We start from the raw sequence: 23,192 nt of genomic DNA, 5'->3' as shown, positions 1-23,192 counted from the left end.
ATGTGGCCGACATGACTGCATGGAGCACCGTTACCTTCCTACCGGAGCGGTACCTATTGATCTAATCACATTTGCATGTTTTTGAACTGCTAGGTTGGCAGGGCTAACAGCGGGCGCTCATTCCGCTCCCCGGGATTTGAACCTGGGACCTTTTGGTCCGCAAGTTCAGCAGCTCAGCGCTTTAACACACTGTGCCACCAGTGTAAGCCCCCTTAATCCTGACTTTGCACCCCTTGTAACCTTGGTTGGACCATTGTTGGTTGGGCCCAACTAAAATGGACCCATCCAGTCAAGCTTCTAATGTTGGGCCAATTTCATTGAGTCCATGGTTTTACTTGACTCAGGTGGCAATATGGGCTTGAGACTCATTTTGGCCTCCATGCCTTCTATGACAAAATGCCATAAATCCAAGTCAGGAGTAGAAAGCAGCACAGAAGGGCACGCACTAAATTCCAACGCTTTGGCCATAATGTCTCTTGTGGGCTTCATTGGATGCTGAAACAGCAACTGAAAGGCAAAGAAGGGGCAAGCGGGGGCCTGGTCCACCTTGTTTATCCAGATCTCAACAAAGCTTGAGGGTAAACATTCAAGTAGATCAGCTTCCATCCCTCTGTTGCTTCTTCACCTTTTGTCTGCCATCCTCAAATGCATGGAGTGCCTCTCATTTCCATGCACACAATGGTGAGGTCAGCCCTTGAACGTCCTCCATGGCAACTCGAGCGGCGCTCCCTGCAATCGCTTCCACTTCAGCTGAGAATCGCCGATATTTCTGGCCTCTGGAGGCCACTCAGGAGGCAGGGCCAGGTGGAGAGGCCATACTAGCTGAGGTCATGGGTTAACTGGCCTGGGGTCAGCTCAAAGGCTTTTGAGGTCTCCAGGACTACTTCATGGAGGGCCAGTGTCAAGGAACAGCTTGTGTCTTCAATCATGAACTGGAACCTCCCAGCTTCATCTATAGACCCAAAAGCTTAGTTCTTCCTCTTGCCATGTTTGGAGATGGAAGCCAACAACAATGCTTCCAACTGGGACTTTTAAGTAACAAAATGGGTACAACTACTTCTTTGCATTTCAACTCACACAATAACAAGCTGCCGTTAGAGATGTAATTTCCATTTTGTGTTTTTCCTGTAATAGACATGTTTTAGCACAAGCTTCAACTACAATTAATACTTTGGGATTTCTTTGGGGGGTTAGGCAGAAGAGAAGGCTGAGAGGAGACATGATAGCCATGTACAAATATGTGAGGGGAAGTCACAGGGAGGAGGGAGCAAGATGGTTTTCTGCTGCCCTGCAGACTAGGACGCAGAACAAGGGCTTCAAACTACAGGAAAGGAAATTCCACCTGAATGAACATCAGGAAGAACCTCCTCACTGTGAGAGCTGTTCGGCAGTGGAACTCTCTCCCCAGGATTGTGGTGGAGGCTTTTAAGCAGAGGCTGGATGGCCATCTGTCGGGGGTGCTTTGAATGTGATTTCCTGCTTCTTGCAGGGGGTTGGACTGGATAGCCCATGAGGTCTCTTCCAACTCTACTATTCTATGATTCTATGATTCTAAGGGGTTAGACTAGATGCCCCTTGGGTTCCACCTCGATCTGGTTTTATGATTCAGCAACCCAGAGTCATGGAAGCCACCAGCCAGACACATCACATGCCCAGAAATTGTGTTGAGGAGAACCTTCCCATGACTATGATGTCATTCAAGATGTCCCCGCTCAGTGTTATGTATTTGAAGTGAACGCCAGATTACAACATTCATTTTTTGCATGGTTAATGTAAATAAATGATGACATCCAGGATGTCCCAAAGTCCTCATTTGACCTCTTGCTTCCTGCCACAAGGATCTGCTAAACCAGCCTCTTCCCTGTTTTGCCAGTGCAAACCCTGCTCGCCGCACCCCTTTTGTGCCAAACCCAGGAGAGGAAATGAAGAGGACTGCTGGCAAGGTGGTGGTAATTGCCCAGAAAATATGAAGTGAGTCCCCTCCACTCCCCTGACGCTCGGCTTGCTCCTGTCTGTGGCTCTGCCAAGAGAGGAGCCTCCGTCGGCAAACACAGAGGTGCACCGGCTGCCAATTTCCCTATGATAGTCTCCGCTATTCACTAAGTGGCTGACAGATGTGCCAAGCAAACACTCCTCAACAAGGCAGAGAGGAAAGGCACACACTCACCCATACAAATGATGTTTGCTTTTTGCTCTGAAACTATTGCAAGAGAGGAAAGTGTCAGATAGGAGAAGGGGGGAGGCTCAATGCTCAGGAAGGGAGTGCATACATTGCATGTGGGAGGACCCATGTTCACTCCCAAAGCAGCTCCACTTGATGACCATGTTAGAATGGGAAGACCCAATTGGATCTATGGGAAAGTGGAATCATAAGGGCATCCCTCCCCTCAAAATAGGAATTCTGTTTCCGCAAGTGGAGTCTTCCTTCAGGCTCCAAATTTTTAACATGGCAGTTATGCAAAACATCATTGATGTATCCCAATGATTCCCAAAGTAGATGCTACCGCCCCCTGGTGGGCACTGGCGCGATCCAGGGGGGCGGTGATGACACCTATTAGGACACGGGGGCGGGGCCAGAGGAGGGGCGTGGCTTCTTCCCAAGAGCCCGAGACAGGGCTGAGCCTCTATACCTCTCCTGAGAGGCCTTTTAGGACTAAAGGGCGGGGCTGGGGCGGGGGCGGGGCCTCTTCCCAAGAGCATGAGACAGGGCTGAGCCTCTGTATACCTTCCCTGAGTCGTTTGTTAGAACATGGGAGTGGGGTATAGAGGTTCAGCCCCGTCAGTCACTTGGGAAGAGGCCCCGCCCCCTCCTCCAGCCCTGCCCCCTGTGTCCTGGAAGGCATTGCAGGACAGGGATAGAGGCTCAGCCCTGCCTCAGAGCTCATTACCCATCCCAGTCCTGGCCACCCATTTGGCAATTAAAATGATCAAGGGTCTGGAGAACAAGCCCTATGAGGAGCGGCTTAAAGAGCTGGGTATGTTTAGCCTACAGAAGAGAAGGCTGAGAGGAGATATGATAGCCATGTACAAATACTTGAGGGGAAGTCATAGGGAGGAGGGAGCAAGCTTGTTTTCTGCTGCCCTGCAGACTAGGATGCAGAACAATGGCGTCAAACTACAGGAAAAGAGATTCCACCTGAACATCAGGAAGAACTTCCTCACTGTGAGAGCTGTTCGGCAGTGGAACTCTCTCCCCCGGACTGTAGTGGAGGCCCCTTCTTTGGAGGCTTTTAAGCAGAGGCTGAATGGCCATCTGTCGGGGGTGCTTTGAATGAGATTTTCCTGCTTCTTCCAGGGGGTTGGACTGGATGGCTGGTGAGGTCTCTTCCAACTCTACGATTCTATGACTCTATGACTCTAAGACTCATTGTCTTTCCTTCCCTTGTATTTCCTTTCCTTGTCTTGCCTTGTCTTGTCTTGTCTTTCCTTTCTTGTTGTTCCTTCCCTACAGAAGGAGCCTCCTCTCCTTACCTCTTTGATGAAGTTCATGAAGCGCCCGCCAAAGCGCCAGGCCTTGTGCCGATGGCACTGGAGAGAGTTGACAGTCATCTGGGGAGCCCGCTGGTAGCACACAGAGACGATGTGGACGGCGTCGTACAACAGGGCAGCATCTGTCTAAAATGAAGGGGAAGGGCGTTGCCTCCGGTCACGGCGCTGTGGGCCAGAAAGGGGCCAACCCAGAAGGAGAGGTCCTTCTGGTTCACTCCTTTGCCCCTTCTTTCCATCTCCCCAGGTGGGTCCCCGAAGAGAAAGGGGGGAGATATCAGAGGGGACATTAGTAGGGACATTTAGAAGGACCCCGTACCATCATAATCCCTGAAATCAGCCCCGGCTCCGGTTTGGGAGCCGTCTGCAACCGCTCCATGGACCACTTGTCGATGATGTTGGAAACATGAGGGTTCTCCACGTTGAGGATACGGAAGCCTGTCAGGTTGACCCCGGAGTAGCGGTACTGTTCCAGATCCAACGCATAAAGATCCTTTGGGGAAAGAGAGAGAAACCTCACTTTATAGTAGGAACGGGCAAACTCGGGCCCTCCAGGTGTTTTGGACTTCAACTCCCACAATTCCTAACAGCCGGTAGGCTGTTAGGAATTGTGGGAGTTGAAGTCCAAAACACCTGGAGGGCCAAAGTCTGCCCATGCCTGCTTTAGAGCCTTGACAACTCTTCCTTGAGATTCAGGCACTTCTTTGCTGGGAATTTGCATGCATTTTATGGAAGCCCAGTGCAGGGATTGCCCGGTAGATAATCAAGGTACAGTAGTCTCACTTATCTAAGCTAAACGGGCCAGCAGAAGCTTGGATAAGCGAATATCTTGGATAATAAGGAGGGATTAAGGAAAAGCCTATTAAACATCAAATTAGGTTATGATTTTACAAATGAAGCACCAAAACATCATCTTATACAACAAATTTGACAGAAAAAGTAGTTCAATACGCAGTAATGTGATGTTGTAATTACTGTATTTACGAATTTAGCACCAAAATATCACGATATATTGCAAACATTGACTACAAAAATGGCTTGGATAATCCAGAAGCTTGGATAAGCGAGGCTTGGATAAGTGAGATTCTACTGTACTTATATACTGTACTTATTTCAGGTGGAAAAAAAGTCATGTTTAGGGATTTGTTTTGTGCAGAAAATACACAGAAATGTATTTTCCTCTGCAGAAAATGATGCTCTCTCACCAAACCAGCCTTGTGCAAATTCTGCACAGAAACAACCCTTTCTCATAGCAAGAAGGAAATGGCCAAAATTATTCCTTGCTTCTCTCAAGAAACAAAAAATTTCCCTGGAATGGCATCCCAAATACTGATGAATCCAGTGAGTTTCCAAAGCAAGAGGCAGTGTGTTTTGTGTTATTTGAGTGGTCTAATAAAGGTATTGTGATAGTGAATCTTTTGCTTGCTGTTTTATGCCTTTTGAAAATCAGATTGTTTTTATAGCTGAGAATCTTCTGTTCCTCTCGGAGCAGACCAGCACTTAACAGTCTTCAGGGGCATTTTTTGCCACATTTAAGCAAAAAGGACTCTCACACAGCATCTTAAGATCTTCAGAACCGGAGATCTTTTTAAGGTTTCCAAAACCTTCCCATTCTATTCTTCCTCTGCAACATTTAGCTCTTGATCCCTGACCTTTGGGCAACATGAGATTTGCCCTCTCAGTTTTACACATTGTTCTCCGAAGAGAGTAGAGGAACCTTGCTTGCTTCTCTGACCGACTTCCCCATCTGAAAATGATTGCCTTTTTGCAATTGATGGAAGAGAGCGCTGGGGCTGGCATGGGGCCTTGTTTTGTCCCTTGGCACACAGCGCAAGTGGCACAGAGAGAATCTGGGCCATCCCTGCTCTAATACATGCTTTAATGGCTATCTTCGCTCTGCAGAGAATGAACTACTGGCCTTGAAGGGCCTGAGATCCTGACCTTACATCGAAACAGAGCCAAAGGGAGACGGGAGGGGAGAAAAGGATATTGGCAGCATCCCCAAGGAAAGGAGAAATCATTCCAAGGAGAAACTGGTTTGGATCATAGATCTTGTTCCAAGAATTGGCAAGGAGGTGGTCATGCGCAGAAACTGTAGGAACCACAGAAATGAAAGGTTCTGGACTGGAGCCTTCACCAAACAACAAAACCCAGGTTTCCTTAGAATTGGGAAATTGTAGTTAAAGCAGTATCAAAGTTTGATATTTGCACAATGTGAATGCACATAGATGGGGCCTCCCAAGACTGCATGCACTGGCATTCCATTAACCATTAGTTATTTCATTTAGGAACTGTTGGAAGTCATCCTGGACTACACAAGTCTCATTTATTAGATAGGTAGTGGATAGAATAGACTGAGGGAATCATCTCTATAATCCCATGCATACCCAGACAGGCTTTGCTGTTTTCTCTCTTCTATCCTGTTTACATCCACTCCCTTCACTTTGTTGTTTTAGCAATGCGATCTCTGCAGGGATGAAGTTACATCCTCTACGTAGATTGGAATTTTTATTGCCCCAAAAAGAGAAGGCACAGACTATGCAGTCGTCGCCATTTTTCTTCCTTTTGTCTTCCTACCAAGAAGGATGCATTTTGCCACTCTCTTAGGCAAAATGTAGCTATCTAGATATCTTTGTTATTTTTACCTGCTTACCTGTGATGACCCATGGGCCTTGTAGTCCTGCTCAGGACATTGTAATTCCTGATGAAGATGAAAACTTGGGTTTTTTACCTTCCCAGTCTGAACTGGATTCCTCTCAGCCAGATCTTTCCCAGGCAGATCTGGGAACCTTGCACCTGCAAGAAAGTTGTCTCCCAGAAGTATGTCAAACAAGCCCAGAACCTACTTCTCCCGTGTTCTTGCGCCGGGAGTTTTGTAAACAACAGAGAAGTTTGGATTCAGCTTCGCGCAGGAGTGCAAGAATTGCAGCTAAGAATGTAGCCAATTAAGACTGCTTCTCGTGAGAATCTTTAAGGAGTTTAACATCTGGTCTCAGAGTTTAGCTTTCGTTTCTGATTCCCAGAGTACTGCTTCGGTGGGAAAGTTAGACTCTATTTAGGTGTTTTACCCACGGAGTATCTTCGCGGAGTCAATTCGTCAGCCTACGGAGCGAGTTGTGTCTGGACAGCGCGCTCCGATTCAAGCCTCGCTCCTGCTCAAGCCTTGCCTTGCTATCCTGCCTTCGCCTTGCTTCCCAGCCTTTGTTTATCTACGGACTTTGCCTTGTTTCCAGGACCAATCCTTGCCTTGTTCCACGGATTTTACCAAGTTATTCCACGGACCTTGTTCTTGTTCCTTGTTACCTTGTTCCACGTTTTAAGCCTTGCTTCAAGTATCAAGTTATTTCCTAGCCTTGCTCAAGTTTATGGACTAAAGGACCTTGTCATCTCCCCTCACTTTGCCTGGCAAAGTGAGTGTTTCGGTTATTGGATTACAACTTTGGACCTTAATATTTCTTATTGGACATTGCTTTTCTGGACTAATTCTGACCTTTCCTGAAAGGTCTAATTCTGGACTATTTTCTACACTTGTTTTTATTAACTTTATATATTCTTTCAATAAAGATATTAGATAGATTCTGGCCTCTGTGTATGGTTATTGGTGCCCTGCAGCCTGGGTCGTGACATTACCTACCTTAGAAGCTAGCTTAGACATCTAGTTAGCTCCAAATCCTTTTTCTATCTACAATGGATTTCTTTTTACCTCAATAAATACCTTTTGAACTTTTAAGCTGACTTTGCAATCCTTTGCCATCCTAAAGAAGAAAGGTTTCCCTTAGCTCACCTCACGTAAGTTTCCTGCTGTTTGGAAGGCGTGTTTCTGCACTCTGCTATATTCTTGGGAATCTACCTCACAAAGAGGGTTATTTTTGAGCCTAACAGCTCACAGATTCTCAACAGGAACAGAATGAGAAAGAACCCAAAAAGACTTTGGGTGCATCTACACTCCATAATGATGCAGTTTGATAGCACTTTAACTGCCCTGGCTCAATGTTATGGAATCCTGGGAGCTGGAGTTTGCTGAGGCACCAGCCCTCTTTGGCAAGGAAGGCGTGATGTCTCAGGCACCTTTGGCTCCTGACCCCGCGGCCATTGCTGACCAAACTGAAGAAGACTTGGGTTTTTTTTTCCCAAGTCAGCAAGATTCAATTCCTTTCCAGATGCCTACTGTTGACAGTTCCGTGCCAGAGCCAATTAAGGATGCTCTTGAGGCAGTGCCGCCTCTCCTGGGTTCTCCGGATGGTTTACTGTTTGATCGAAGGGCTTTTCTAAAAACAGACCATTCTCAGAAGCAAAGTTTGCGAAGAAGCCCCAGATTAGCGGAGTGAGGCGATTATGGCTAGCCCAGTTCTCTTGGGAAGAATTAGGAAGGCAGGCAGCTGGTGCGATGTCTTTGGTGGACCAGTTCTCTTGGGAAGAATTGGGGAGTCCAGCACCTGCTCTGGGGGAGCTTATGAATTTCCATAAAAGTTTTGCGCTGGAAACCTTCTGCGCGGTGTCAACTTCTGACTGGGAAGCATCGTTGTCTCTTGATCCTGAGCTCCAAGCGGCCTGATGGTGCGCTTACTCTTGAGTAGACCGGGTGTTGGTTTACCTTCTTGCCAAGTTTGGATTGCGTTTCAGCCCCTGAAAATCTAGTTTCTGCCTTGCCTTGAAATCCTATTTTGGACATTTATTCTAGAGGACTCTTCTTGCTTCCTGCTCTTTTCCCCACTCAAAACTCAGATGGAGTTTGAGTGTGTTTTGGTTTCTGGATTTTGAACTCTAATACTGGACATAAGACTTTATCTTATTGGACTAAAATTAATCTTTCCTGGAAAGTCAATTGCTACTCTTACTTTGCTGCTTATTTCCTTTTGGAACTTTATTTGCTTTAATAAAGATATATTGGCTTCTGTGTTGGTTCCCAGTGTTTGCGCTGCCCAGAAGTGTTACAGAAGGCTAGACACCTTGCAGGATCCCATAGCATTGAGCCGTAGCAGTAAAAGTGGTGTCAAACTGCATTCATTACCTAGTGTAGGTGCCCCCTTCATCTCTTCCTTCACACAGGGTATCTTTTTGCCACGTTAATGGAGCCCTTCCCTTCCCTCCATTCCCAACATCTCTTCCCGGATGCCCTCCTGCCAGGTTTCACACTCAAAGACCAGCTGTTCTCTGGAACCCAATGCGAAGGAGGCTCCTTTGGGGACCTCTTAGTGAAACACAACAGACTAATCCGGGAGAAAGAAACGGCTCCGGAAAGAACGGCGCCTGGAGGAACGTTCGGCTTAGGAAATATCTTTCCCCCGATACAGCTGTTATTTTGGGGAAGTGGCACTAATTGTAATTGCTTATCTATTAATTTATTATAATCCCCCTTTGCAACACACCCCTTTTTCATCTTCACCTTCGGGCTTTTCCCCCCTGCATAAACTGATTTGCAAGTAAATACATAAAATAAAACCCAAAACTTATTTTATTCCCAGGGCCTCATCGGGACCCAATTAATGGGAGGTTATCAAAGAGTGATGCAGAGCTGCGGCAAAGAGATAACGGTGGCTGGACTAATTAACATGTTGCTTTATTTGGCAGGAAGGGGGAAACTTCTGTCTAAAAATATATACATATATTTAATACAGATGTTTTCATAGATGGGTTTTTGCCTGGTGGGGAGGAATGAGGATCCCATATTTTGGCTGCCTTACACTCCACGAGGGAAGGAAGAAAGGGTGTGCAAGACACAAATGGGAATATTCAAGTTAATAAAGCCAATCGCTCAGATTTTCCCTATAGATTCCCCTAAAATTTAATCATCCACTCTTTAAATGGTGCTTGTTGTAAGTTTTAACATTGTTTTATTTGATATGTTAATTGAGTTTTTATATCAGGGTATGATATTTTAATTTATCATGTATTGCTATCTGATGTATTTGTACGAATTTTATATGTTGTACGCCACTTTGAATCCCACCCATGGGAGAAAAGCAGGATAGAAATGAATGAATAAATAAATTATTATTATTATTATTATTATTATTATTATTATTATTATTATTATTATTATTAGCCAACTGCAAAAGGCCACCCTACTGGGATCTGCACGCATCATCCAAAAATACATCACACAGTCCTAGACACTTGGGAAGTGTTCGACTTGTGATTTTGTGATACGAAATCCAGCATATCTATCTTGTTTGCTGTGTCATAATAAAATAATAATAATAATAATAATAATAATAATAATAATAATAATAATAATAACAGTCCTAGACACTTGGGAAGTGTTCGACTTGGGATTTTGTGATATGAAATCCAGCATGTCTATCTTGTTTGCTGTGTCATACAATAAAATAATAATAATAATATTAATAATAAGAAGAACTGCAAAAGGCCACCCTACTGGGATCTGTGCGCATCATCCGAAAATACATCACACAGTCCTAGACACTTGGGAAGTGTTCAACTTGTGATTTTGTGATACGAAATCCAGCATATCTATCTTGTTTGCTGTGACATAATAAAATAATAATAATAATCTCTCCATTTATGAGTGAGGAGCTGTAGTGGACTACCTCACAAGGCTGTTGTGACAGCAAAGGCACAATGGGAAATTCAGCCATGGAGGCTGGGGACTAAACGGTGGAATGAATGCAGTTTGGCCCTTCTTCAACTGCCAGGGCTCAAAGTTATGGAGTTTTGGGAGTTGGAGTTTGACAAGATCTTTCTCCTCTTTGGTGCCTCACCAAACTGCAAATCTCAGGATTCCACAGCACTAAGCAATGGGGGTTGGTGCTCATCTTCATTTCTAAGCCGAAAAGCCAGCATTGTCGGTAGACATCTCCAAGGGCATGTGGTCGGCATGACTACATGGAGCATCGTTACCTTCCCGCTGGAGCAGTACCTATTTATCTACTCACATTTACATGTTTTCAAACTGCTAGGTTGGCAGAAGCTAGGGATAATAGCGGGAGCTCACCCAGCTCCCTGGATTCGAATGACCAACCTTTTGGTCAGCAAGTTCTGCAGCTCAGCAGTTTAACTCGCAGCACCACCGGGGGCTACTGCTCTCAATTTCCGACTAAAACCCAGAGTGGATTCACATAGAAGCCACTTCTGCCACTGAAGTGTTTATGTTCTCATCATTACAAAAATCTCCTCTTTGGATTAGAAATTCACTGCAAAAATCAGTTTAAAAGCTGTTAGCTGAGGGCTGTTTTCGAGTTTCCTCAATTCCCCAATTTCAAGGGTGTCATCTTCTCTGGCCAACAACAACAACGACATGATTTGCTTTTCCATTTTCTTGCCTGCTGTAAGAATCTGGCCATTTCCAAAGCTTGCACATTTTTTCTGAGTTGGGGAAGTAAACATATTAAATGTTTTTCAGATGGACGAACAGATAGATTAAATAGATTGCACAGATCTAGATGATATACAACCATGATGGCTGCCTCCTGTCCTTGTGGCTCTTCAGCAGTGAAACTGTCCAAGTCTGGCCAGATGCCCAAACAAGATGCAAAACCAAACCGGGGGAGGAAATAGCTTGGGGCTGGATCCGCTCTCGAGGCGCATGTGCGCACTTCGCTGAGCCAACATGTAACAGGCTGGCTGCATTTTTTTAACACAGAAAATATTAATAATAGTCACAGACCTGCTGGTCTATTTTGAGCGGCAGCATTGCGGTCATCTGCTCTTTTCCCAGTCTGAGCAAAAGCAAGCTCCGTTCAGGGCTTTTCAGTTTGTTTGTTTGTTTGTTTGTTTGCTTATTATATATTCCTAGTGCTTTCTTTCAGAGCAACATGCAAGAAAAAATGTCATTTGGGGATGGTGGGGAAGTGTTGTTCTTCAACAGCAGATTGAAAACAACTCCAAAACCCAATTGAAAGCAAACCAAGAAATGAAACATAGAGGGTTGCTGTGAGTTTTCAGGGCAACCCTCTATGTAGGCCCAGGCTGTGGCGCAGACTGGAGAGCAAGCCAGCTGCAACCAGCTGCAATGAATCACTCTGACCAGGATGTCATGAGTTCGAGGCCCGCTCAGAGCCTATGTTTGTCTTGTCTTTGTTCTATGTTAAAAGGTATTGAATGTTTGCCTATATGTGTAATGTGATCCACCATGAATCCCCTTCGGGGTGAGAAGGGCGGAATATAAATACAATAAATAAATAAAATATGACCATGTTCCAGAAGAATATAGACATACAGCCTGGAAAACTCACAGCAACCCAGTGATTCCGGCCGTGAAACACATTGAAACATAGAGGGTTTGGAAGCCAAAGGAAGATGGATATATAGGCCTTACCAAAGTGGTGAAGATGAAGTGGTAGTATTCCGTCATCATCCCCATCGCCATGGCCTGAGGAGGAAAGCAGATGGGAAATTGTTAGGAAAGAAGGATTCAAAGAGAATCTCCAAAGTCAGGCCTTGTTGATGGCCAGTTTGGCTGACTCCTTGGCATCTTAGGACCCAAAAAAGCATTTGCTGACTTGGATTCCATGGGTTTGATTACAAAGAAGATCCAGAACTTGCTACAATCCTCTAGATGTAGCTGACTGCAGTTGTAACACCAACTATGTTGCAGTGGGTCAATGGGATTTGCAGTCTGACATTGTCTTGAGGGCCACACGACTCTGCTATTCATAGTCTCAACCACTGACTCAATCAGATCTGACTCTATGTTGATTCATGATGAAATCCATGGGCCTACACTAGTTGGCAGCAGAACCTGCTGGAGCACTTTATGGTCCTAGCTCTAGTCTCGAGCTGCATAATGCCACCCTGGTAGCATTCAGAAAGAGCTTGAAAACCTGACTCTTCACTCAGGCCTTTGGATATATTTTTTTGTGTCAGGAGCAACTTGAGTTGCTTCTGGAGTGAGAGAATTGGCCGTCTGCAAGGACGTTGCCCAGGGGACGCCCGGATGTTTTTGATGTTTTTACCATCCTTGTGGGAGGCTTCTCTCATGTCCCCGCATGGAGCTGGAGCTGACAGAGGTAGCTCATCCGCACTCTCCCCGGGTGGAATTCGAACCTGGCAGCTTTCAGGTCAGCAACCCAACCTTAAAGTTACTTAGTCCACTATGCCATCTGGAGGCTCCAGGCCTTTGGATAAAGATTGCTCATCCCCATAACAATCCTGTATCCATGACCATTTTCATACCGGTTTGCACTTTTTACCTTTATCAACTTGATATAAACACAGGGTCTACTCCCATCCCAATTTGCACTTCCAAGAATTTGCAGCACTTTGTCACCTCGTGTTTACAATATTTATATGGTGCACTTTACCCAGTCTATTTTTACAACCTCTCCGTTTTAATCCATGTTTTTATTAGGTTTTTAAAAACCAAAAAAGAAAATGGGTTTCCTGGAACTACAAAGACAAGTATCCACTATTACAGTAATACAGAAATCATTACACCTAAATTTAGTTCAATACATCAATTTGAAAACAGATACAAAAGGCGTTGTTAAACCATCAAACAAAGGACTGTTACATTCACAGTAAAATCAATATTTTTCTCTTGAAGGATGAATTTACTCCTCTTCTCATTCTTATTAAGTTTTTGTCATTTATTTTTATTGGGTAATGTTTAAATTTTTTATAATTGTGCATGTCTCTTGTCTATTGTTGTGTTTTATATTGTTACTAACTGTGCCCAGCCACGCGTTGCTGTGGTGAAGTATGGTGGTATGGGAAATAAAGTATTGAGGAATTGGTGGTAGTTAAGGTCAAGGGTCAAGGTTTTCCCCTGACATTAAGTCCATTATAAATGGGTTATATAGCTGTGTGGAAGGGCCTTGAGTCTACACTGCCATATAATCCAGTTCAAATCAGATAATCTGTATTTTATAGGCAGTGTGGAAGAGGCCTAGGTGAGGCCTAACTCTGCCTGTCCCCTGGGCTGAGCGGGTTGCTAGGAGACCAAGTGGGCGGAGCTTAACCTTCTAACTGGCAGCAATTGGATAAAAACAATTCTTCCTCTCCCTCTAATTTTTCTTTTCTTTTTGTTGTATGAACGTAGAGGCATGGATGAGGGGTTGTGCTGCCAAGTTTAGTGTTTCTGGGATGTGTAGTTTTGTTTTTTTGTCCTAGGCCGAAATTTCATTACCCTTTTATATATATAGATTGTTTTTATTCGGGCTTGGCCCCATGTAAGCCACCCTGAGTCCGCTTTGGGGAGATAGAGGCGGGGTATAAAAATAAAGTTGTTGTTGTTATTATTATTATTATTATTATTATTATTAGTAATAATAATAATTCACAGTCCCTACCTGTCACAACTCTCTCTTGCAACATTTTCATATGATTCTACCAATTCTTGGTCCAGCATCTGGCCAACAAGACCTCAGCTGAGATCCAGCCTCCTGTATGCATAATGCAAATCTATACTCACATCATACTCTGTAGGTTGTATGACACCACTCTTATATATATTGTTGTTTTCTTATAGTGAGGGCTGGCACTGCATAGCCAATGGTGCACCAGCCCATGCGTCTCTGCTGATATGCAATAATGTGCAGGGGTTTCTTTTGGCACTGCAAACTGACCTACTGAAGGTGCTGACAGAGCTGCACACCACCCAGGAATGTGCAACTCATGCCAAGCAATAGCATTTGTAGGACTCTGCTGAATGAGCTGAATGCTTCCGTTGCATAACAGCTGCGTAATGGAAGCCACACTTATGTGTCACGCCCACAGTTTGGTGGCTCCAGCCTTCAGGGCTGCCTCCCACTTCCAGGCATGAAAATAGCACCTGCCAGCCTTAGCGCACTGCTTTTGCATACCACTCCTGGGCCTAAACAGATGCACCAACACATTGTCAGAAGAATAAGTGTTGCCCAGGAGAGTCTCCCCGATAGAAGCATAAAGTGGCACCGTGATTTAAAGGGGCACCGGGGCACCATATGCTGGCTCCCTCTTCCACATGCTTTTTGGGGGCTGGCCTAAGTAACAGGATTTAATAGACATTGTGATTAAACAGCACTGAGGTGAGGGAAATTTGTGCTCATTCTGCTTTGTGCGGCAAGGCTTTCCCATTTGCCCACATTGGTAGCTAATTGAGGAACCGACTCCGGAGGTGCCCCCTTTCCTTGTGGGGAGGAGGCTTGCTCTTAGTGACTGTGGGAGACCTAATTGGAAACATTTCCAGGTTGAAGGAACACTGCAGAGGTAAAATGTTCAATTAGCGAAGTGGGTGGCAGGTGGGGAGGAGAGCAAAACCTTTGTCAACGGCATCACATCAATGAGGACAAATCGCAAACACTTCGTGGGTTGCACCGTCACCAAAATAGTTGGGAAGGAATGCTGATGGCAGCAGCGCCAAGAAGACCGAACCCTTCCAAGGAGGATAATGGGGAAGATTCTCAATAAGCACAAGCTGCGCGATTGGGATCATTCAGGAGGGGCCCTCCCAGCAAAACATGCCACACGTGCCTTTATTCAGCAGCCTCATGACTCAGAGTCATTGTAAAGGCTTCCCGCAGACTGACTGCGAAGTTGTTCCATTTTTGGTTTGGTAAAGGAGGTCCATTGAATTTCTATTCTGTTTGCGTCAGAACAAGGGAAGAAGGAAGGGGCTCATGTCAGACATAAGGATGTGGGGCATGACAAATTGCCTCTGATGCTTTAATAGCTCAAAGATGGCGTTCGAAAGATATCCCATCCGAAGACACAAGGATCACCAAATTAAGGGAATACATGGATATGGATACTAGGACTTTTTTTACTGCAAGATTATACCAAAAAACAAAGGACAAACTGGTCACCAGTAAAAAAAAAAATTACATCAGATTAATTTTGAATAGTTGGTCAGAGCAAAGATAGACATGCGTCGGACCGAGAATGTGCGGGGATATGGGCAGAGAAAATTCATAGCATAATGTAAATGAATTACTATCCCTGTGGAATCGACCGGAAGTGATTGGTATGCTTTTTTTTTTTTGGCTTTCCCCCCCTTTTTTTTCTTTTTTTTTTTGCTGTCTGCTGGCTGTGTGTAATAATTATTTTTATTTTTATTTTTTATTGTATTTTTTCTTCTTTTTCCTTTCTTTCTCCTTTCCCCTCCCCACAATTTTTGTAATGTAATTCCCTAAATTTCTGGAAAATCAATAAAAAACTATTCAACGGAAAAAAAATTGCCTCTGATGCATTTATGGTTGGAGAGCCTCAGGTGGTTAGTGGTTTTTATAGCAAGAGACATAAGAAGGAAATCCACTCTGGGTTTTAGTTTGAACTTCAAAGGCTCCATCCAAGATGGGAATGGGGCCCCTAAACTATGATTTTAGTTTACTTATATGCAATTAAAGTTAAGATGTATGGTGTACAGTTTTATTTATTTATTTATTTATTTGTTACAACATTTGTATCCCTCCCTTCTAACCCAACAGGGAACTCAAGGCGGCCTACAATAAAACACGCGTACATAAGATATAAAATACAATGCAAGTCAATTAAAATTAGTTAACTAATTAATTACAACAACATTCATACATACATTAATAAATAAGCAGATGGGCAAAATCAGGTCTAAAAATACGAGTCTGTCAATTGAGTTCCAGCATGCATAGTAATAATGAATTAAGTTTGACATGCAATCATTATTTAAGTATGTCTGTGTTTGTGTATGCATATTACTATTATTGCATTTATTTATACAGTAGAGTCTCACTTATCCAACACTCGCTTATCCAACGTTCTGGATTATCCAACGCATTTTTGTAGTCAATGTTTTCAATATATTGTGATATTTTGGTGCTAAATTCGTAAATACAGTAATTACTACATAGCATTACTGCGTATTGAACTACTTTTTCTGTCAAATTTGTTGTATAACATGACGTTTTGGTGCTTAATTTGTAAAATAATAATGTAATTCGATGTTTAATAGGCTTTTCCTTAATCCCTCCTTATTATCCAACATATTCGCTTATCCAACGTTCTGCCGGCCCATTTATGTTGGATAAGTGAGACTCTTCTGTACTTCGCTTTATCTCTGCTGACGTCTCTCCTTCAAGATCATGGTGTTCTCCAAGGTGCAATTTTTGCAGCACCTTGGAGAGGTCCTTTGAAATCTAGCACAGAAGCCATCAATGTCCCAAACACAGTAAGAAACCAGGGGTCACTGTCCCAAGGCCATGGTGGCCAAAGTCCTGCAGGCTGTCAGTAAAGGCTGACATGATGGCAAATCACAACAACAATCACAAATTTGTGAGGCTGCAACTCTACTCTGATTTCTGGTTTGAAAAAAGAAAACTAGACTTCCATCTTTGGCAGGAGGCCTGCTGCCCAAGGTGAGGGTCCCCAGGGAAACAGAGGCCCACGCAGAACCCGCAAGAGTCCACTCCCTGTTGTCACTGTTGACCATCTGCTGCGGCTCTGAGCAGGTGTTGTCGGGGAGCGCTCTGGCTTTCTTTCGGCATGAAGCCAACAAGCTCCTATATCTAGCTGGAGGGAGCCTGGCTTTATGTTAACTCTGCCAGAATTACTGGGGCAGAATGTAGCTCAGAGGAACAAAAAAAAGCCATTTGCAAAAGGAGGAGGAAGCTGGATGATTCAGGAGGAAGGAAGGAAGGAAGGAAGGAAGGAAGGAAGGAAGGAAGGAAGGAAGGAAGGAAGGGCACAAGGAGTGGGCTGTGGCGCAGGCTGTTGAGCAACCAGCTGCAGCCAGCTGCAATGAATCACTCTGACCAGGAGGTCATGAGTTCGAGGCCAGCTCGGAGCCCCGTGTTTGTCTTGTCTTTGTTCTATGTTAAGGCATTGAATGTTTGCCTTATATGTGTAACTAGCTGTGCCCGGCCACGCGTTGCTGTGGCAAAGTGGTGGTGGTATTGGTTAAAAATTGTTGTGGAATTTTTATTTGATGTTATTTGTATTTTTAATTAATTTTATTGTAACTTATCTTTTTTATTTATTATATTTTATTATTTTGTTGTATTATTTTTAGTTATTTTGTTATTATAGTATTTTATTATATTAATTTTTTAGTGTTTTTAATTATTTTAGTGTTTTTATTATTTTTATTGTATTATTTGTATTTATTTTAATTTTTATTCTTTTATTAACACGGGGCTGAGTGGGTTGCTAGGAGATCAAGTGGGCGGAGCTTAGCCTTCTAACTGGCAGCAATTAGATAAAAACAATTATTTCTCTCCCTCTAATTAGGACTTTATTTTTCTTTTCTTTTTGTTGTCGGAACCTAGGGGCAAGGATGGTGGGTTGTGTTGCCAAATTTCTAGGTTCTGGGGCTTGTACTTTTGTTGTTTAGTGGGAGGAACGGACACCATTACTCCTTTATATATATAGATGTGATCCGCCCTGAGTCCCCTTCGGGGTGAGAAGGGCGGAATATAAATACTGTAAATAAATAATAAAATAATAATAGAGAGAAGAGAAGCTGATCTCCAGCAATGCCACCAAGCAATGAAGTCATGTGACATTGACATGTGCAAAAGTGTCAGCTGACTACATCGATCGAGACCGATTTTGGCACAGGATGAACCAGCCATGCAACTCCAATGCCATATGTTGGACTTGTTCAGTGTGCAGCTTAGTTCCACAATCAATGACTAACTCCAGATGCTTCCCAGAACATCTGTATGCATCAGGACCATTGTCAATGGAGGGAAAGCTACATGTTACCCTCCAGCAGGAAGGACAACCAGCTGCAGAAAAGCCCTGGCTTTCGATGCACAGAAAAACAAATGGGCAAATCCTTTAGCTTCTCATAGAATCATAGAATAGTAGAGTTGGAAGAGACCTCATGGGCCATCCAGTCCAACCCCCTGCAAAGAAGAAAGAAATCACATTCAAAGCACCCTGCTGTAGCATCTCTTCAGGGGCTGAAACCAACCTGGTTGCTGCTCTGGGAAACCTGCAAATCTATGGCATTATTTGCACACTACATTGGAACTAGAGACCTGCTCTTCTTTGAAACTGAAATAAGAGGACTTATTTATTATTTATTTATTTACAGCATTTATATTCCGCCCTTCTCACCCTGAAGGGGACTCAGGGCGGATCACATTACACATATAGGCAAACATTCAATGCCTTTTAACATAGAACAAAGACAGACAAACATAGGCTCCGAGCGGGCCTCGAACTCATGACCTCCTGATTCATTGCAGCTGCTCTCCAGCCTGCGCCACAGCCCGAGCCCCTACCAGACTTCCTACCAAAGAGATACAACTTCGGACCTCTTCAATTCTTTTGCCACTTTAGTTCACTGCTTGGATGGGACCTGCCATGTGCCACCACACGATGCATGGCAGGCCTCACCTACTTTCTTCCCAAAGTGGAAGCAAAGCATTGAAAGAGGAGGAAAGTGTTATTCAGGTAGATGGCTTTTGTGAGGAACACGAGCCCAAACTGGTTGGATTTTGGGCTTCGTCCAGCAAGGCTCTACTTCAGCTCTCATAAACATTTAAACAAGTTTGATTTGTATCTCTAGATTTTGTGATAAGCTCTGTTATAATGATACTGCTCTTCCCTGAAAGGACACGTTACAGGATTGACTCAATTTGGAAGATAACTGACAACAGCTGATCTCCCTGTAGCACAGGATCTAAGTCGGACATTTGTAACTCAGGGCCTGCCTGTATCTTGTTATAGGAAGCAGAAAATAATAATAATAATAATAATAATAATAATAATAATAATAATAATAATAATACAGTCCTAGACACTTGGGAAGTGTTCGACTTGTGATTTTGTGATATGAAATCCAGCATATCTATCTTGTTTGCTGTGTCATAATAAAATAATAATAATAATAATAATAATAATAATAATAATAATAATAATAATAACTTTATTCTTATACCCCATCCCATCACCCCGATGGAACTCGGGGTGACTTACATGGGGCCTTGCCCAACACAATGTAACAACAACAACAGTACAATAAAACAAATATCCCAGCAATAAAACACCAGCAACAATAAAACAATCATATAAATCAACATACAGAGTAAAAACAGGAGAGTAAAACACGGATCTGGGCCAAAGTGCAGAATATTTCAAAAAGGGAGAGGTAGATCCACAGCTAAAATAGTCAATAAAGTGCATTATAATACTGGCAAAACATCATCGATGGGGCTATTGTTAAATGGGCATATAAATTGAAAAGGTTGCTTCTCTGCAACCAACCATCTACTCTCCTCTGGCCAATAAATAGCTGTGTTGAGGGGCTGCAATCCCAAAAATGGTGAATTGGGGCGAGGGAGGAAATATAATATAGTTCAAACTAGTGACCCTTATATGTATTTCTGGATTTCGTTCTTGGAACTCTCCTTTAGAGCTAATTTCGGGTATAGGTAAAAGGTTTTTCCCTGACATTAAGTCCAGTCGTGACTGACTCTGGGGGTTGGTGCGTGTGAAGAAGTGTATAATTATATTTTGTTTATAGATGATATGTGTATTTGATTTTTGTTTAAACAGTCAGGTTTGGCTAAGTTTAAAATGGTGAGTGTTTAAGTTGACAATATGTATGGGGGAAGGTAGCCATCTTAGAATGCTAGAGCAGGTTACCATAGCAACAGGGGCGGAGCCAACCGCCGCCTGGAAAGGAAAAGGGGGAATATTTTAAAACCCAGCAGTCTGTGATTTCCATTCACAGTGAAGGAACTGATTCTCAGGTAGAGAATCAGGGTGACTCAGAAGAATTTGAGTCAGGCCTAAAATAAAAGGATTTATTTTAGGAGTCTGTGATTTCCTAGTCCCAGAGAAGGATCTGATTCTTGTGTGGAGAATCAGGCTGGCTTAAATAGAAAGATTTGAGTCAGATTTAGGATAGCCCAGACTAGGCAAGTTAGGTGATTTGTCTAGGGTCAGTTATAGAGTCTGTAGATTAGGGAACATTAATCCCAGGGGATCCAGTAGGATCAGGGTTTAGTGTAATCCAGAGAAAGAAGTTTTTTGAAAGTTTAACCACCTCATAACCGTTTGTAACCATTAAGCGAAGTGCCTTTAATAAGTTATATGAAACCATCAAGCTCTGTACCTGCAATAAACTTGTTTTGATTTTATTCTAATTAAGCCTCTGTCATACTCTCATATTAAATTAAGCAACATCAACATCTGAAGTAAAACATATAGAGAAAGCTTAAAGGAACCAGTGCCATCTGCCTGACGTCTCTTCCATTGGTGGCAGCGAAGAAGAAGATAGTCAAACTAATAACTAATTAACATCATCTCTCATAAGACATCTTTATTCATTGGTGGTGTGTGTGTGTGTGTGTGTGTGTGTGTGTGTGGGATCAGAAGGGTTCCACCTCTGACACACATTCCTGTCAGACACCTCACCTCTGTACATATTGGTGGCAAAGCTGAGGGGATTCTAAAAGGGATTCCATTCTCTGCCACATTAGGTTCTTTACATTAATTGGTGGCAGCGGTGGGATTCAAAGGGGATTCCATCCTCTGCCACCTCAGCTCCTTACAGTGCTCATCTCCATTTCTAAGCCCAAGAGCCGGCGTTGTCCGTAGACACCTCCAAGGTCATGTGGCCAGCATGACTGCATGGAGCACCATTACCTTCCTGCTGGAGGAGTACATATTGATCTACTCACATTTGCATGTTTTTGAACTGCTAGGTTGGCAGGAGCTGGGGCTAACAGTGGGAACTCATTCCTCTCCCAGGATTTGAACCTGGCACCTTTTGGTCCACAAGTTCAGCAGCTCAGCGCTTTAACACACTGTGCCACCAGCCCCCCCCCCCCCCAAAAAAAATTTCGGATATAACAATGCGTTATAACAGGGGTCCTCAAACTTTTTAAGTGGAGGGCCAATTCATGGTCCCTCAGATTATTGAGGGGCCGAATTATCATTTGAAAAAAAAAACGAACAAATTCCTATGCTCACTGCACATGTCTTATTTGTTGTGCAAAAAAAAAGAAAAAACCCAGCAACAATTACTTATTTATTTATTTACTACATTTATACCCCACCCTCTCTCACCCCAAAGGGGACTCAGAGAGGCTTACAAATTGTATGCACATACAATATATTATATTATTAGCATAGCACAATATTAGCATTATATATTACTATATTATACTATACCATTATACCGTAATATTATTAGTAATAGTACATTTAATATATAATATATAATTAATATTATTATATTATACAATATTATTATATTGTATTATTAATATTAGTATTATTATTAGCCGCCCTGAGTCCCCTATTGGGTGAGAAGGGCGGGGTAGAAATACTGTAATAAATAAATAAATAAATAAATAAATATTATATTGTATTACATTATAATATTATTATCAATATTATATGTATACACAATATATTATATTATTACCATATCATTCATTTACAATATTTCATTTACAATATTAGTAAATGAACGAACAATACAATATTTAAAAATAAAAATAATTTTAACCAACATACTGTAAACTTACCAGGATTTCAGTGGGAAGTGTGGGCCTGCTTCTGGCCAATGAGATAATCAAGTAGGATTGTTGGTGTTGTGCCTTCAAGTCATTTCAGACTTTCGGCAGGCCTAAGTCTAAAACTGAGGGCGGGGGCCAGATCAATGGCCTTGCCATCTTATCCCCATAAACAGAATAATAGATAAGATGGGAGATAAAAATTGGATTAAGATATTGGGACTATATAATAAACTGAAACAAGGGAAATATGGAGAATGTATAGTTAAGGAGAGTATGATGGAACACATAATTAAGAAAGCACAGACTTCAGAGAAAGGGCTGGTGGGAGTAGTATACAAAGCGATGACCAAAGATGAGGAATATATCATAAGAACATTACAAGACCGATGGCAAAAAGAGGGGGTACTTACAAGACAAACAATAGAGAACTTAAAAAGAGAGGCCACAAAAATTAAAATCGAGAAGTACAAAGAAATGGAAAGGAAATTCATATGGAAATGGTATCGCACCCCAGCACAATTAGCAAATATGATCAGGGACAAAAATTCAACAGGTTGGCATTGTGGAGTAAGCAAGGGATGGTATGCCCACATGTGGTGGGAATGTCCAAGGGTAAAATCATTTTGGGGAAAAATAACGGGGAAAATAGAAGAATTATTCAGAATATCACTCCAAGTAAACATGGAATTAATGTTGATGGGGATATTAGGGAACAATAAGATTAATGTAAAACACCAAGATCTATTCAAAGCTATGATTCTTGCAGGGAAGGCAGTAATAGCATGGGGCTGGAGAGATGAAAAAAAGTGGAATATGGTGAATTGGAATAATTATTTGTTTGACCAGGTTCAATCAGAAATTATTGCAAATGTAACCTCTGAGGATAAGAAGGAAGATAAAATGAGGAAAGTTAAAGAGAAATGGACAATATATTCAGATTGGATAAAAAGAGGCGAAGCCAATGTAAATATTGTACAGAAATGGGAAAAGTTGTGCTCATGGTTAAATTTCTAATGGAATTGTGGTATGGGGTAGGGGTGGGGGGAAGGGAGTGGGGTGGGAGAGGGGAGGGGGAGGGGAGGGGAAAAAAGAATGAATAGAATGATGATATATTAGATATGTGAGTAGACAATATAGATGGGAAGATGATTGAGAAATGTGATAAGAGATAAATGATGTGTAGGTATGAATGTTTGTATTAAATGTGCAATATACTCACAACATGAAATATGAGATAATATCAATAAAATATATTTAAAATACATATAAAAAAAATTAAAAAATGGCCTTGGAGGGCCGCATCTGGCCCCCGGGCCT

The 23,192-nt window shown here is 42.7% G+C and overlaps 1 protein-coding gene across 1 annotated transcript in view; it reads right to left on the bottom strand.

Moving 5' to 3' along the window:
* grik3 (glutamate ionotropic receptor kainate type subunit 3) overlaps positions 1–23,192 on the bottom strand; it is a 211,166-nt gene that overhangs the window by 47,745 nt on the left and 140,229 nt on the right. The window contains exons 5-7 of the mRNA XM_008119888.2: positions 11,765–11,818; positions 3,806–3,979; positions 3,472–3,615 (exon numbers count right to left, since the gene is read on the bottom strand). Of these exons, the coding sequence (XP_008118095.1) occupies positions 3,472–3,615; positions 3,806–3,979; positions 11,765–11,818 (372 nt within the window). The remainder of the gene's footprint in view (positions 1–3,471; positions 3,616–3,805; positions 3,980–11,764; positions 11,819–23,192) is intronic.

This window comes from Anolis carolinensis, unplaced genomic scaffold, assembly GCF_035594765.1.
Source record: "Anolis carolinensis isolate JA03-04 unplaced genomic scaffold, rAnoCar3.1.pri scaffold_10, whole genome shotgun sequence".
In the NCBI taxonomy this organism is placed as follows: Eukaryota; Metazoa; Chordata; class Lepidosauria; order Squamata; family Dactyloidae; genus Anolis; species Anolis carolinensis.
This window is presented reverse-complemented; position numbering and strand designations above follow the sequence as displayed.